Source organism: Gouania willdenowi, chromosome 2, assembly GCF_900634775.1.
Source record: "Gouania willdenowi chromosome 2, fGouWil2.1, whole genome shotgun sequence".
NCBI classification, from domain to species: Eukaryota; Metazoa; Chordata; class Actinopteri; order Blenniiformes; family Gobiesocidae; genus Gouania; species Gouania willdenowi.
In genome coordinates, this window is record NC_041045.1 from 70688 (window position 1) to 87057 (window position 16370).

A 16370-nucleotide genomic window follows, 5' to 3' on the forward strand; every position below is an offset into this window, starting at 1 on the left:
AATTGTGATTTCTTCCTCCATGGACTGACGAGTGTTAAAGTTGGAACACAACTTTCACCAGTAGAGGTTAGGGTTAACCCCCACTGTAGCTGAACACAGACATGGTCATGTGGAGGAATAATCCATCCATAAAGTCTATTGTTCTATCAATCTGTGATAACCACATTTATTTATTCATCTCATTTAAAAAACTGTTTAAACTGGTAAATAATGAACATGACAAATGATGAATGTGGTTAAATTGGCAAAAATAATCATCAAATCTGGTGAAAAGAGATTAAAAATGACAATAATAGGTAAATATATGTGACATTAGGTGTAAAAGTGGTAGAAATGGTTTATAAGTGATGAACATGTCTGGAAAGTGGATAAATGTGTAGAAAAGTCATTAAAATGTGATGTAGAAGTGTCAGAAATGTAGCAAAAATACTTTAAAAGGAGCAAAAATATGGAAAGAAAAAGTGATGAAAATATGTTAAAATATGGTGAGTTTGGTGGAGTTACAGAAAAAATGGGATCAAATTCTTTTTAAAAAAAACAGTCTTCAGTTCTTGAAGGCATCTGGTAACCCTCTCACAGTGTCTCGTGACCCCAAATGGGGTCCTAACCCCAAGGTTGAGAACCTCTGGCCTGAGATCTATCTTTGGTTAAAAATGTTGTCAAAAAGTGTTTTAGACGTAATCCTGCTAACGCTGGTCTAAATGTGACCTAACGACTCTGCACTTAATTATCTCTACACACACACACACGCGCGCACACACACACACACACACACACACACACACACACACACACACACACACACACACACACACACACACACACACACACACACACACACACACACACACACACACACACACACACACACACACACACACACACACACACACACACACACACACACACACACAGCTGCAGGCTAGTGTCGACTCCCCCAACAGGGTTAGAAACATGATTCATTTAGGATAATGATGAGAAAAACACAAAGAGACAATAACACACACACACACACACACACACACACACACACACACACACACACTTTAGATCACTGTTTCTCAAATGGGGGTACGTGTTTCAGTTAAAAATGATAATCACACTAAATATTATCAGCAACTCACAAAACAACAACAAAAACACACAAAATGAGAGAAAAACAAACGAGATCATGACAAAATACACAAAAACACAAGATAAAAACAACCACATTTAAATAATACCAACAACAGACAAAGTAAGAGAAAAATATATTGAATAATAAAAAAAACAGACAAATGACAACAAAATACACAAAATAATGATAAAAATGATCTTGATTAGAAAATGTGTTGGACGGAGATAAACAATAATGAATTATTAATTAAAAAATCTATTAATGAGACTCTAAATACTGTTACTTCACATTATTTAGGAAATGAGATGATATAAAATGTGGTGTTAGTCACTCATTATGACCTATAGAATGCTTAGTTATAGCAGTTTCTGAGTTAAGACGTAGACATTAGGAGGGACTAGAACCCATGCTTTAGAGGGTGGTACCCACACATTTCTGCTACGTAGAAGTTTCTACAGTTCCTGAATAAAAAGGTACAAACAAACAAACATAATTGTGTGATTAGTATATAAGAATATAAATATGTAAATGCCTGTGGGGTTAGGGACCACACACACACACACACACACACACACACACACACACACACAGTTTAATAAGGCAGAAATCTCTTTGTGCTGCTGCTGCACTGCTCCCTAGTGGACAGAGGTTCACACTGCACAACCAAACACTGGTGAACCCGTTATAATCAAATATATTATATTATTCTGTGTTTAGTGTAGTTTTGTATCTTTCTGTTATTTTGAAGTGATTTTGTATGTTTTTCCATCATTTCATGGGTCTTTGTTGTTGCTGGTAATATTTAGTACAATTATCATTTTGAAATAAAAAATAAACATGATAAACCCCCATATTTTAATTATTTTAATGCTTTCATTGGCTTATTTTCCTCTTTCTCTAGAACCCCCTGTAGTGCCATTGCGTACCCAGGTATAACCAAAGAAAAGAGTCTAATGTGTGTGTGTGTGTGTGTGTTTCTGGACGATGCTAATTAAGTGTGTAGCTAATGTCATTTATTTCAGTGTAATTACAGCCGTTAACCCTGAATCTGCTTCATTAACGTCACGTCTTATTAACGGGCTTTGTGCAGCCGGGGGCTTTACAGCACTAATAAAAGATAGAACCTTTAACATCTCTCTCACTTCTACAGGTTCTAAACAGAACCACCACCTACGTTGAGCTGCTGGTGTATTGTTCATCTGGTCACCATGACAACTGGTGACAGGTCACGACCAAAACAAGCTGTAATGAATCAAAAAGTCACGAGAGTTCTGAGACGATGAGTGGAACTCCTACTACACAGAGCTAGCCCTTCACAATAAGAGCTTCAACACCATTATTAACACAGGGGTAACTGGTGGCCCATGAACACACAATGTTTTAATGCTCATCATTGTTTCATTGTTTAGCATCTGCTGCTAACTGATAGCATTCCTGTGAAAGTGTGAGATTTCCTATAAAACTACTCCTTCTGGCTTTTGTCTTGCAGGTCCGTGGATCCTCAGTGTGGAGTTACAGAGTCTCAACAACTCTGTCTCCACCCTTTCCTCTGCACACACCCAACACAGAGCATAACGTGGGATGGCTGTTCATCATAGGAATGGGATCCACACAAGGTTCCTGCTGCTTAACAGAAGTTTTCCTTGCCGCCATGATGAATTCATGTTGGGGTGTGGGATACATATGTATGTGTATATACGTATATATGCATATGTGTGTATCCATAAAATGAAGAGTCCGTCCTTAAGACTGCTCTACTGTAAAGTTGTCTTGAGATACCATTGGTTATGATTTGGCGCTATAAACAATAAAGATTGATTGATTGATTGATTGATTGATAATAGATTATCGTGTTGTGAGGTTTAATACTGTGATTATACCAAACCGTGACATTTAGATGTTGTTACATCCCTAATACTAGTGATAAGAAACATCAGGTTCTTACCGTCCTGAAACACTCGCTCCACATTCAGCCCATAGGTGGCGCAGGTCTCGTAGTACGTGCAGCGCTTCAGGTCGTTGGACAGTTTCTGTGCTCTGCCGTCGTCGATGACTCGAGGGTTGGCTGAGCTGAGGCATCTGATGGTGAAAAATATACACTTTAGTTTGCAGTGGTTCCCAAACTGGGGGGTGGGGGGGGGCTTTGAACATTGAGCATAAATAAAAACACTGGCTTTTATTCTTTGCGTTCAAAAAGAAATATTGTTTCATAAGTTTGTCCTGTAATACGACTCAATATGAACCCAGATTTACACGAGGTTGAAAAAAGAATAGGGATGTAACGATTCACTCCCCATTTATTTTATAAAATGAGACTGTAGACAAATGATTGAAAAATATTGCTTTATTTTTTGGGGGGGAAAAAAATAGAAAATGCTGTACTATTTTCTGTTTATTTTTCATTGTCAAAAGAATCCCTTGATAAACTATTCAAAACAATGCAATTTAACTAAAAATAAATCTTGAATGAAATAAATAAGGAATATACAATGAAGAAGAAGCCTATTCATTTAAATTCTGGTTCTATAGTAAACAATGCAAAACTGCATAATAGTTCATTTTCTGAAAATGTATTTTGTGCTTTAACAATTGGACTTTAAAAAAAAAAACCAGTCTGCACTGTATTTACATCAGATATTAGTTAGGACCAGCAGAGGGCGCTGGTAACCCAGTGGTTGGTTGGCATGCAGATATTCTAGCAGTGAAGTAGAGATGCTATGCTAGCAGACAGAGCTAATAGAAAAACGTGAGTTTTACAGATATTCACGTAATATAACAGATATTCTTTCGGTGCTAAAGGGGTAATGAATCATTTATGAACATGTTTAAAAGTAGAAGGCGGCCAGAAAGAAAGTAGTAGCAGATTCCGCCCGCCACCTCAGCATTTGGACAAGAGAAGACTGTTTAAAAAAGTAATGCGATTAAATTTGTAAAAAATCGATATGAACCGTGATACCTATGAATCGATTTTTAACTTCCTTACGATTAATCGTTACATCTCTATAAATGAGGGCCATGACATGAAAAACACACAAAAAGCCACAAAACTCACAAAATGATAATTTTCTGTTTATTTCAGTCTGTGGTCCTCAAACCAAACACTATGATAAATCTGATATAGATTATTCATAACTACAGTAAATGTTTTTATCTCTAGTCTAGAATCTTTAAATGTTTTATCCTGTATTGTTTATTTAATTTCCTTTTCATTTAAACCTGACTTTATTGTTTATTTCTACTGTATTTATTATTGACTGAATGTGAGCAGGATGAGTTTCCTCCTATGCTCTGGCGCCCTCTTCTGGCCTGTATCTACATCTCACTGATCCCGTTTAACTGTACTTTACTTTACTTTAATAAAGTGAGTTATTTAAACCATGATAATGTTTGTGAACCTGTTCCTTTATTATCTAAACCCTCTCTGAACCTCCATGGATGTTTAATCATCTTCATTACATTTACCAGTATTTGGTCTCTTTCTATGTGTGATGGTTTTGTCAAAACAAAGTGACATCTTTTATGATTCCATCACATGTGAGTGGAATTACTGTAATGAAATACTGTAAATAGCAAATTATTAGCTTTCAGAAACTGGTGGAATTTCTCTGATAGGGCAAATATTAGCAGAGTTATGGTTATTTTAATTAACGTGTTCCCATAGATGCGTTCAGGGTCCCTGGGAAACCTGGACATTTTAATGAGTTTGATAAATAACCAGGTGATTTCAGCCTAGCGACGTGCACGGTCCTGGGGCAGGGGGCGGAGTTAGCAGCGTCAGACCAATCACAATCACAGAGAAACTGGAGAGCCTCTTAGATCACTATTTAGGAATAATTCTTTAAAAATATATGAAGAATTAAAATAATTCAGACCAAAAACAACACTGTTGCTGTAGTAAAAGCAGAAAGTAATTAATGCAGGAATTAATGAGTGTTAATGAATAAATTAATGAGATAATAAACAGACATTCTGATCACTTTGACCTTGTCTGTGTCTCTGATGTTAATACAGATCTACATCATAAGATGGAATATATTTATATTATCTACAGGACTGACAATATATACATGAATTATTCATTAGTTAATTTATGGGGTTATTCACAGTTTATTCACAAACCAGCCACTAGATGGCAGAAGCATGTCACAAACATGTACATGTGGTTTGTTTTGTGTGTGTGTGTCTCTGTGTGTGTGTGTGTGTGCGTGTGTCTGTGTGCCTGTGTGTGTGTCTCTGTGTGTGTGTCTGTGTGCGTGTGTCTGTGTGCGTGTGACTGTGTGCGTGTGACTGTGTGTCTCTGTGTGTGTGACTGTGTGTGTGTGTGTGTCTGTGTGTCTCTGTGTGTGTCTGTGTGTGTGTGTGTGTGTGTGTGTGTGTGTGTGTGTGTGTGTGTGTGTACCCTGTGTTCCAACCAGCACCAGTGGCAGATCTGCTGTGTTCCTGAAGTTTGCGAGTCGACTGAAATAATGATAAACCGTCTGAAAGCTGATCTCATCCTCCAGACTGAAGACGAAGATAACGGCGTCCACCCACAACGCAAACTGCACAAAACAACAACACACAACATCATTAACTCTTTAAGAACATTTTACTAAACATTTTATGATAAATACTTAGAAGTTAATCTATTGGTTCTAACAGATTTCTTCTCACTGTCACTAAATGTTTGTTCATGTGAATCATGTTGTTTTTCTCTTTCTTATTAAGAATTTCATATTTTGACAAGTGCATTGAGATGACTGTTGTAAATTGCGCTAAACAAATAAAGTTGAATTGAATGGAATTACAGGCAGTTAATGTCATTCTTTGTAGACATGTAATGAATAGATCTAGACTTAAAACATGAACCAAATCCTCCATGAAGACACGTTAACATGCAGCTGTTTCATTTCCTTCAAAACATGTTTATTAACAGGTGAGAGAATCTTTATGTTTCACATAATGAAGACAATAGATGTGAAGAAACGCCATACCAGAGACCAGTCCCACATGTCTGTGTTAGCTTAGCATGTAGCAACCAGTCCCACATGTCTGTGTTAGCTTAGCATGTAGCAACCAGTCCCACATGTCTGTGTTAGCTTAGCATGTAGCAACCAGTCCCACATGTCTGTGTTAGTTTAGCATGTAGCAACCAGTCCCACATGTCTGTGTTAGCTTAGCATATAGCAACCAGTCCCACATGTCTGTGTTAGCTTAGCATGTAGCAACCAGTCCCACATGTCTGTTATCTTAGCATGTAGCAACCAGTCCCACATGTCTGTGTTAGCTTAGCATGTAGCAACCAGTCCCACATGTCTGTTATCTTAGCATGTAGCAACCAGTCCCACATGTCTGTTATCTTAGCATGTAACAACCAGTCCCACATGTCTGTGTTAGCTTAGCATGTAACAACCAGTCCCACATGTCTGTGTTAGCTTAGCATGTAGCAACCAGTCCCACGTTTGGTTATCTTAGCACATATATATAGTGATACTGGGTTTTTTTTAATACCACTTTAATACGGTATTTTAAAAGGAAATGAAACAGAATATGATGTAAATGTTTTAATATGATTTCAAATCCATACAAATGATGATATAATCATTATTACATGTTTAATATGTAGCGTATTATTAATGATATCAGTCTCCATGTGTTTAAACCATCAGTAATAATATATAATATATACGTGTGTATCATCACCTCTGTTTACACACGGTATAAATGTGTTTATTTATTGATCAGAGATTAATAATGAGAAAGCTGTGGATATACAGAGGGAGGGGCTTCAGGGACAGGGCGGAGCACTAAGGCTCCCTATGACAAAGGTACACTATCACTTTAAGAGATGTGCACACAGTGCACACACATCAACGTTGACAGGTGGTAAAAAACTTATCAAACGCACATAATGAGTGTGTGATCATGTGATCAGTGTGTGATCACGTGATCAGTGTGTGATCACGTGATCAGTGTGTGATCACGTGATCAGTGTGTGATCACGTGATCAGTGTGTGATCACACAATAGTTGTTAAAGTGAAGAGGAAAGAGTGAATACAATCTTTCAGATGTTTTCAGATGATTCCAGGCTCCATCCTGAGGAGAAGTAGGTCAAACTGACCAAGTGGAGTCTAATGTGAGAGTCTAGACGTATCAATAATTCACTGCTTTGCCTCGTTTCTCTGCTTCTGTTTCACCAAATGTGTTTCTAAAGACGTTCCCTGTGCCGACGCTGACACTGTTAAACATCGTCTCAGCTTTAATTGAGTTTAAACTCAATCAGGAGTTAAATAAAATAACTCTTGTGCACTCCTTAAACGTTACATACACTTGTACACAAACGGTTCATCTCATTAAGTGCAATACAAACGTACTCCATTAACGAGGATGTCCAGAAGCGTAGGCGGCAGGTGGAATGGCCTATTAATCTCTTTCTAGCTGCCTTCTACTCTTAAACATGTTCATAAATGATTCCGAACCCCTTTAGCACCAAAGAAACACTTTGAGCAACTTGTGCAACGCTGTTTCATTGGCCATTTTCTATATCTAGAGTGAAGTCTTGTGAGAGTTTATCTCACGCTCCACCAAGTGGCAGCTTTACACGCCTCTCCATCAGCCCTCATTAGCATAAACCCGCCCCTGCTGCTCAAGCACATCAAACGTCCGCGGCCTCCAGTGGGTGTAATCTGGCCTCAAGCCAAAAACAAACCACATATTCAGACTCGAGAGAGAAAAAAAACGCATCCACTGCAACTTTGTTGCACCGCGGTTGTGTTTCACCTCTATTGGGCGCAGTATACAGTATTCTACAGAGGACTACTAACAGACCACGCCCCCATACTACTGCTATACTATAGGTTGGTACATTTCACAGAGGTCAACTGATAATGATGCTCAATTCTTTGTCATCGTTACCATGGATACCAGATTCCAACTTGTAAATGCATCATGTAAACACAAACTAGGTGAGAAAATACATCATGTTAAGAAAAGTGCTACAAAATAGTTACACTAATATAATGCAGCAAAAGCCACCATAAAGCATCATTAGTTTGTATTTGTGACGTCATCTTGTAAATTTATATTTTATTTTTCTAGAATATTACTTTGTTTTTAAATTGGAGTTTATTGATTAACTGACTTTAAAGCTCAGATAAAGTGACAATAGAACATTAATGCAATGAAGGAGATAAAATAAACAATACAATAATAAAGGCTAAATAGATATAATTAAGAGAAAACGTATAAATAATATAAATATTTACATAAGGTGTATATTATTACTAGTATATTTCTGTGTATTATACTTTTATGTATATTTCTTGTATTTATTCAGTAGCTTGTGTGTTTTTAGAATCATTTAGTAGATTCAGGCTCATAATCAGGTTTTTTGTGTATTTTTATATGTTTACTTCAGGGACTGCAGAAAATTAGTCAGAGGGCCACATTTTCATAATAAAAGAGGTTTTTAATCTTTCCAGTTAAACAGCTGTATGTTAATTACTAATAGTTATGCTAATAGCATTATGCTAATATTAGGACTGGTGCAGTACCAACCTGAGCCTCTGGGGGGCCTCCTTCATCTCTGATGAGCAGCAGTTGACTCTGACCGTCCACCACAATTTCCTTCTTAAAGCGCCCGCCTTTAAACAAAGCAAGAAGATCAAAGGTTAGAACAGGAAGTGACTGAGTACCATGTGACCATCTGTAAAGGACAAAAGGAGACGATGATTGGGTGACTCACTACAAAGAAACTAAAATCAAACACTACATTTAAGTCTTTACAATCGATGACACACAAATGATGAAATGTTAAATGAAAACAGACATTTTTAGAAAAATAACTTTAGGACAAATTAATTACAAAAAGACGTCATGTGAGGATGAATTTATTTTTATTGTTTTCATCCCTGCTGTATTAACCTGTAGTGAGATGTAATTATGTCAAACAATTACTCCAAATAAAACATTCAATGACTACAAAAAAAGACAAAAAACATATAAAACAGACAAAAATACAAAAATGTACCAAATGTCGCATAAAATACACAAAACAACACACAAAAAAATACTGTACACACAAAAACATATACAAAACAACAAAATTACACAATATGACCATAAAAAAAAACAACACAAAAATAACTAATGAATCAATTACCAACCAAAATACACAGAATGGCAGAAAATTTACAGAACAACAACAGAAATACACAAAACAACATAAAAATAAACAAAACGACACTGCGGTCCTGTACTATGAAGATGGATCACTATATCCTGATATCTCTGTTAGCTTCACTTAACCAAACGTTCTCTGTCACAGAGCAGCTGTCCTATGAAGCAGGATATTAACACGTGGACTAACCCAGGTGCTTTCAGCCTGGCTACGTGTGACTCCTGTGACGGGGGGCGGAGTTAGCAGCGTCAGACCAATCACAATCACAGAAAAAATATATGAATATGAAGAATTAAAATCCATAATTCAGACCAAAAACAACACTGTTGCTGCAGTAAAAGCAGAAAGTAATTAATGCAGGAATTATAAAAAGATTATACAACATTTTCTTAAAATGTTAACATTTTATATTTATGTTTAACTGTCAACAAAATAAAATTAAATTTGGAAGAATAAATAAATACATTTTTGTTTTATGAATTATTTTATATTTAAAGATTGTTATCATATATTTAATTAGTATAAATTATATTTAAGATGAAAGTTTTTAATCTTTGATCAGATTTAAACAGATACGGCAATCACAGATTAATGAGAAAGTGGGTGGAGCTTAGGAGTCTTTCTGCACACAGTAAGGAAGATAAAGCAGTGTGTGTGTGTGTGTGTGTGTGTGTGTGTGTGTGAGATCATACAAATTATACAACAAAAAAAAAAAGGGCGGGGCTAAGCAGTGAAGTGTGGCAGAGGGCGGAGTTTAGTAATATGATGCATAAATATGTATTATACAAGAATATTTTATGAGAAAACAGCTGAACTCAACACTCTGCTATCAGCACTACAGAGATGGATGGATGGATGGATTGTTGGTTGGATGGATGGATGGATGAACCTTACCTGCGTCCACGTCGGCTAGTTTTTAAAGTTCAGCCCAGAGAGAAAAAAGAAAGAAGAAAGAAAGAAAAGCAGAAACAACAACAACCGTCAGCCAGAGGAAAGCATGCAGGAAGTAACCCAGCTACACCACCAAAATAAAAGCTCCAACCAAAGGTGACAAACCATTTCTGGATAGATTATCACATGATTTTAGACTGTTTTTGAAACCATTTTAACTGCGTTTACAAAGAAACTTAAGACATTATTAGATGCATTTTTAGAACCAGTTCTTGACTGTTTTTTATCAATAATAATAATAATAATAACTAGTTACAAACTGGATCTTTTGCTGATTGTTTGGATCAGTTTGAAGTGGTTTTCCAGCTGTTTCAGGACTGGATGATTCTATGATGTTGGACTGGTTTTGGGACATATTTTGGAGTGTGAGCAGGAATAGTTGGGAGTGTTTTTAGTCCACTTCCTGTTCTCTGCAGACTCAGAATAGATGTGCGGTGGAACCACAGACTCCGCTCCCAATCAGCCTCCGTGGGAATCTGCTCGGTCGTGTATTTTTAGAAGTGAGGAATTCTGGTTGTGTGCTTGCTTTTGTCCTGCTGCTAAATGTGAGGGACAGTTCCTGTGATGTCATCAGTGCGTTGGTGTAATGGGGGTTTATTTCCCCCCTGAACAGGCAGATTAACCCTCCTTTGTACATGTGGCCTGTGGTGAACGCAGGGCGGAGACACACATGACAAAACCTTTACATGTTTTAAATACACGCTGAGGTCAGGGAGTGTTAATTAGCAACACACACACACACACACTTTGGAGAACATTCTAACAAATAAAAGTGTTCCGCCGCTTTTGAAATTTACAGTTTTTATTTTCAGTCAATTGTTAAAATGTTTGTTTTTTAAACAGTAAATAAAATAAACCTATTATAAACACCTTTTTACAAACCTTTTTAAACCGGTTTAAAGGGTTTTAAACCAGTTAAACTGGTAACTTAAACATTCTTAACTGGTTTTCAGCTAAATGTGGTTTTCCAACATCTGACAGTGTGTGTGTGTGTGTGTGTGTGTGTGTGTGTGTGTGTGTGTAATATTGAATGACAAAGATGTGAGACCAAGAAAAAGATTATTATTATTATTATTTTCTTCTGGTTTTGTCCACTTTTATTATCATTTTTAATAAATCTATTTCATTTCATGAATTAGTATTATTAGTTGTATTGTTTTATTTATCTCAAGTACAACAGTGACACTGCCTCCTGTTAGAAGGATAGATGGCACATTAACAACATATTTATCCCCTTCAAAATAAAAGCACAGGATCCTAACTCAGTGAAAACTCACATCAAAATTCAAATTCAGATCCTACATTTGTTCCTGGTTTTTATTGTTTCAGCCCATTTCTAACCTGATTAAAGCAGTGTATTTAAAACTATAATAAACTCCTGTTTCTCTGTCTAATAATAAAATGAGGTACGGCTGAAAAAAGTAAGTGCTGACTAATGAAATGTGAGCCTCTCTTTAAAGATGTAATAAATCAAAGCATGACTGGATAATAAGGAAATATTATCTTTACATGTTTGAAGTTAAACGTCAGATCAAACACTTTGACTATTGAAACTTTTCTTTGGTCAACTTTATTTTTTCATTTCTTGACGTCATTTTCCTTTATTTAATTTGAATTGTTTTAAGTTGTCATTTATATGATAGACATCAGTGCTTTTTCTTCTCTTATTGGGATTTAAAACCAGGTTTGGGTTTAGTTTGAGTCTGGATTTGTTCTGGGATCAGATTAATAATGAGCATGATTGAACTCTGCTTTATTTTGTACATTCTAAGTTGATCTGTTAGTTCTGTGTCAGGATAAAGGTTGAATACTTGATTTTAGGAGGAGCAGATTACAGACGTTTCATGCAGAGAAACGAAAGATTTATTTTAAAGCTGTGGTTTTTAATCCAGAACTAAACTGTCATCTCGCCTTCTTTTACTGAAAGTGATTAAAAACCACCTTTTCCTATATATGAATTATTATTTATGAGCTGTTGTGTCCTCTATGATCATAGAAACATTGTTTATTTTATCATGGCAGGGACGTTCTTTTGTGTGTGTGTGTGCGTGAGAGACACTTCTGAGTTTAATCAGCTTAAGCAGAGTTTAAATGTGTTTTATAGAAAAATTGTGTTTTTTTATTAATGGAATAATTGATGCAACTATTACATAGTTTATATTTTTTCCGTTTCTTTATTTCCTAAAATGTGAACCACTCATGTTCACTTGTATCTCTGGCATGAAAAATAAAAAGTCAATAAGTCCTAATGAGGATGATGAGATCCATCCCAGATATTGACTTTATTCCTGTACTTTAACATTTACTATTTTAACTCCACACACACTTTTACTGGACTCACCTTCAGGAGACTCCTCCTGGACGTAGGTCCCTGTCAGGTACCTGTGGACCAGGGCTGACTTACCGCTGGCCAGATTACCCACAATGCCCTGAGGGAGAAGAAGGATGTTGGCTCATGGGTTATATTCATTTCCATTGATCACATTAGCTCTTTAATGTGTGTGTGTGTGTGTGTGTGTGTGTGTGTGTGTGTGTGTACACACCACTTTCAGCTCTGGCACTGAGCGGCTCAGCGTCCACTCCTGACTGTTGACGAAGGCGTCTGCAAGACACAGAGCAGGGAATAAAAGCTCTGATAAACAATGTTTGTGAAAATGTTCCACTTTATTAACCAATTCATTTGTTTCTTCTCCTCTTATTTATTTATTATCATTTTTGGTTTTTACTCACTTATTAGGGGGCCAAGCCCGCGGGGCCAGGGAAGCGCGTATGTAAGCATACGCGCTTCCTAGGGACTTTATTGTAATCGTTCCGATTATTATTATTGTTACCTTTTATAGTTCTGTTGGTAAAAGTGGTGCTGCAGAATAAACCGTGCAAGGTAGGGCGGCGCCCTTTGGTGGTTGGGTCCAAAACCCCCAGTGGACCTGGGACGCAAAAATTAAAAAATATCCTCCAGCAGATGGCGCTATAACAAAGGTCAACGCGTTTTGGCCAATAACTCCCACACCGTTTGGTGCAAATTTAAAACCTTCATATCCACAGATTCCTTGAATAGCACTGAATCACCTGGGCTAGGCCACGCCCATTCCCGCCAGAACTTTTCTCAAAGCAAAATCGCAAAAACTGGAAATTCTACTTTTTCCAACTCCTCCTTGGGGTTTTGTCCAATCAGCGTGAAACTTGGCACGTAGAGTCTTCAGTTGGACGTGATATACAGTTAACTAAATGAGTTTGTTCGGGTAAATTATACGCAAATAATTAACAAGTAAAGTTTTCTAGCTAGCTATAAAAATGCAAACTTGCGAATATCTCGGTCAAAATAAATGCTGACAACACCAAATCTGAGATCCTTAGTTGTCATGTGACTGTGAGGGTATGCGCCAAATTTGAATGATGTAGACCACTAGGGGGCGCTACAAATAATGAATATTTATATCTCTTAAATGGCAAGACCAATTGTTACCTAATTTGGAGGGTATGATCTTGGGTCCCTCCTGAGGTGATATCTCTAAGTTATTCACGATTGGTCAAAGTGGGCGTGGCTTATTACATCATATCACATAAATAAACATTTATTTCTTCTGAATTATTAAGTTGAGGGCAGTGAAATTTACAGGGTAGATATAGAAGACCTACAGACCACCCATACCAAAAATTGCACCACTAGGTGGTGCTATAATTGCAAAACATTTTGGCCTTTAACTTTCACAGTTTAATTCACATCTTCATAAAATTCATATCCACATGTTCCCTACATAGAGTCGCATCTTCTGACATAGGCCACGCCCACTCCTACAGCACATTGCTCTTTGTAAGTCACTACATATCAAAAACCTACTTTTTCAAATTCCTCTTTGGGGTTTGTTTAATCAGCGTGAAACTTGGCACGTAGAGTCTTTTTTGAGTTTGGAGGGATCTCGTGGGGTTAGGTAGGAGTAGGGTTAGGGGTTAGGGGATAGGGGTTCGGGTTAGGGGTTAGGTAGGAGTAGCGTTAGGGGTTAGGGTAGTGCTCCTCAATTATTTTCTGTCACGCCCCCCGAGATAGATGAAAATATTTTGCGTCTCCACAATCTCTGCCGTGACTATAAATAATATTATGTGTCTATAAAATTGTTAGAAGTACACCTCTGCATAACATTGTATCCCTGATTATATTAAAGGAAACAAAAAAGAAAAAAATTACATCAAATAATAACTTTATTAACATTGTTTTTTAGTCTATAAGAAAATGCCCGGTACACCCAATGGCCACTCCAGCGGTGCTCATGACACATGATGTCATTACAGATGAACATCTAGTTGGAGAAGCTGGGATGTCCTCGAAGCACCATGTATGCTAGTATTGGAGCTGCTACACAGGCTGATGAAATGACGACACGGCGTGAAAATAGGGTTTGTGCACAGCGAGACCAAAAGCCTCCTGCTTGTGCCCCGACAGCAGAGCCAGTATTGGTCCCAGCCTGCAGCTCCACTGAAGGAACATCTGTGGAGCTCAGTGCTTCTCCAGGTTCACACCCATCCTCTGTCACTGGGCCATTGTCTTCATTGCTTTGGGAATCAGATGTTGGCAGAAGCTTCAGATTACTCAGTTTCTCGTTGAGACTTTCAGACTCTACATCCTTTCCACACATCTGATTGGTCATTCCCTTCATCTCAGCAACAAGTGAAATGTTTTGTTCAATTAAAACATTTTGATCTTCTTGTTGCTGCTGAGGTATTCCATCAAAGTTTTCCGTTGTGGAGTCCAGCATGTTTTCCATCAAACTGAGATCATCCTGAGCTTCTGCATATTGCTCCAAAGCAGTTGGTTTCAACTTCAACTCCAATTCTTTATTTCTCCAGTCAAGTTTGTTGAGCTCTTTTCTGGTTGTCTCATGTTCAATCTCAAGAGGAAATGGATTGGTTTGTTCATCCATTTTGCTCTGAAGATCATGCAATTCCTTCTTCAAATTACTAATCACAAATTCCTTTTCATGCACCTGATCTTTGATTTTCTTCATCTCACCAACAAGTGAATTGATTTGTTCAATTAAAACATTTTGATCTTTCTGTAGCTGCTGAGTATTCGCATCAAAGTTTTCCCTCACGGAAGTCAGCATGCATTCCTTTTCCTGGAGCTCAACCTTAAACTTTGCCACGTTCTTTTTGGAGGTCTTTTCCTCTTGGAGTTCAAACTCTAGATCTTGTATTCGCTGCCGATATTCCACGATCACTTTCTTAAGTTGCTCCTCGGTTGTCGTCTGTGTTAAGATGCTAGCGTTTGTAGCATCCAACTGCTGCTGGAGATTTACCAATTCATCTCTGAGACCCTGGTTCTCATTTTTCAGCTTCATCATCTCAACTTCGGACTCTGAAGTGAACTTCTGCTCCTGCAGTAAACTCTCATTCTGTTGTTCAGACAATTGCTTTAAAGCAGCTTCTCTTTTCAACTTTGACCGATTTCTGCGACGTGGCTTCCTTTTTTTCTTTTTTACAAGTGGGTCTTCAATATTTTTTGTCGGACAATTTCCGACCTCCTCTGTATGGTGAAGCTCCGTCACACTGCACTCTGTCTGGGGTCCACTAGAGGTCACAGTATGCTGTGTTTTTAGATCCATGTCTGTCGTCTTCACAGATGAAAAATATTTGGCTATTTCTGGCTTTAAAAACTAAAGTGAAACAGTGACTGACTGTTCTAACGCTGTCTGAACAAGTTCACTGATGTGTCCTGGTTTCATATGCAGATGAAAGCGTGGTGTTCTTTTTTTAACTCTGCTCAGATGAAAGGACGTCATCCTCAGATGGAATCCATGATGCGTAACCACAGCAACCAGTTATCAATGACACCACCAACGTAATAATTTATGAAAACATTGTAAACATATTTTATTTTCAATATTTAAGTGGCTTTTCTCATGTTTATTTGCATGAACCTTTAACAATAAATATGTTTAAATATAATGCTTCTTCCATCTAATTCTTAGATTATTTATCAGACAAAGAGGGAAACAGTCGACAGCAGCAGAGTGGAGTACAATGGAAGGTTTGCTTATTAGGGGCCAAGTCCGCGGGGCCAGAGAACCGCTTATGTAAGCAAATTTAAAACCTTCATATCCACAGATTCCTTGAATAGCACTGAATCACCTGGGCTAGGCCACGCC

General features: G+C 37.4%; 1 protein-coding gene across 1 annotated transcript in view; it reads right to left on the minus strand.

Annotated features, from left to right (window-relative positions):
• Positions 1-16370, minus strand: part of LOC114478921 (uncharacterized) — a 46928-nt gene that overhangs the window by 11061 nt on the left and 19497 nt on the right. Inside the window, exons 2-9 of the mRNA XM_028472282.1 lie at positions 12771-12829; positions 12569-12656; positions 10171-10185; positions 8655-8740; positions 5517-5658; positions 4919-4928; positions 3063-3187; positions 2292-2316 (exon numbers count right to left, since the gene is read on the minus strand). Of these exons, the coding sequence (XP_028328083.1) occupies positions 2292-2316; positions 3063-3187; positions 4919-4928; positions 5517-5658; positions 8655-8740; positions 10171-10185; positions 12569-12656; positions 12771-12829 (550 nt within the window). The remainder of the gene's footprint in view (positions 1-2291; positions 2317-3062; positions 3188-4918; positions 4929-5516; positions 5659-8654; positions 8741-10170; positions 10186-12568; positions 12657-12770; positions 12830-16370) is intronic.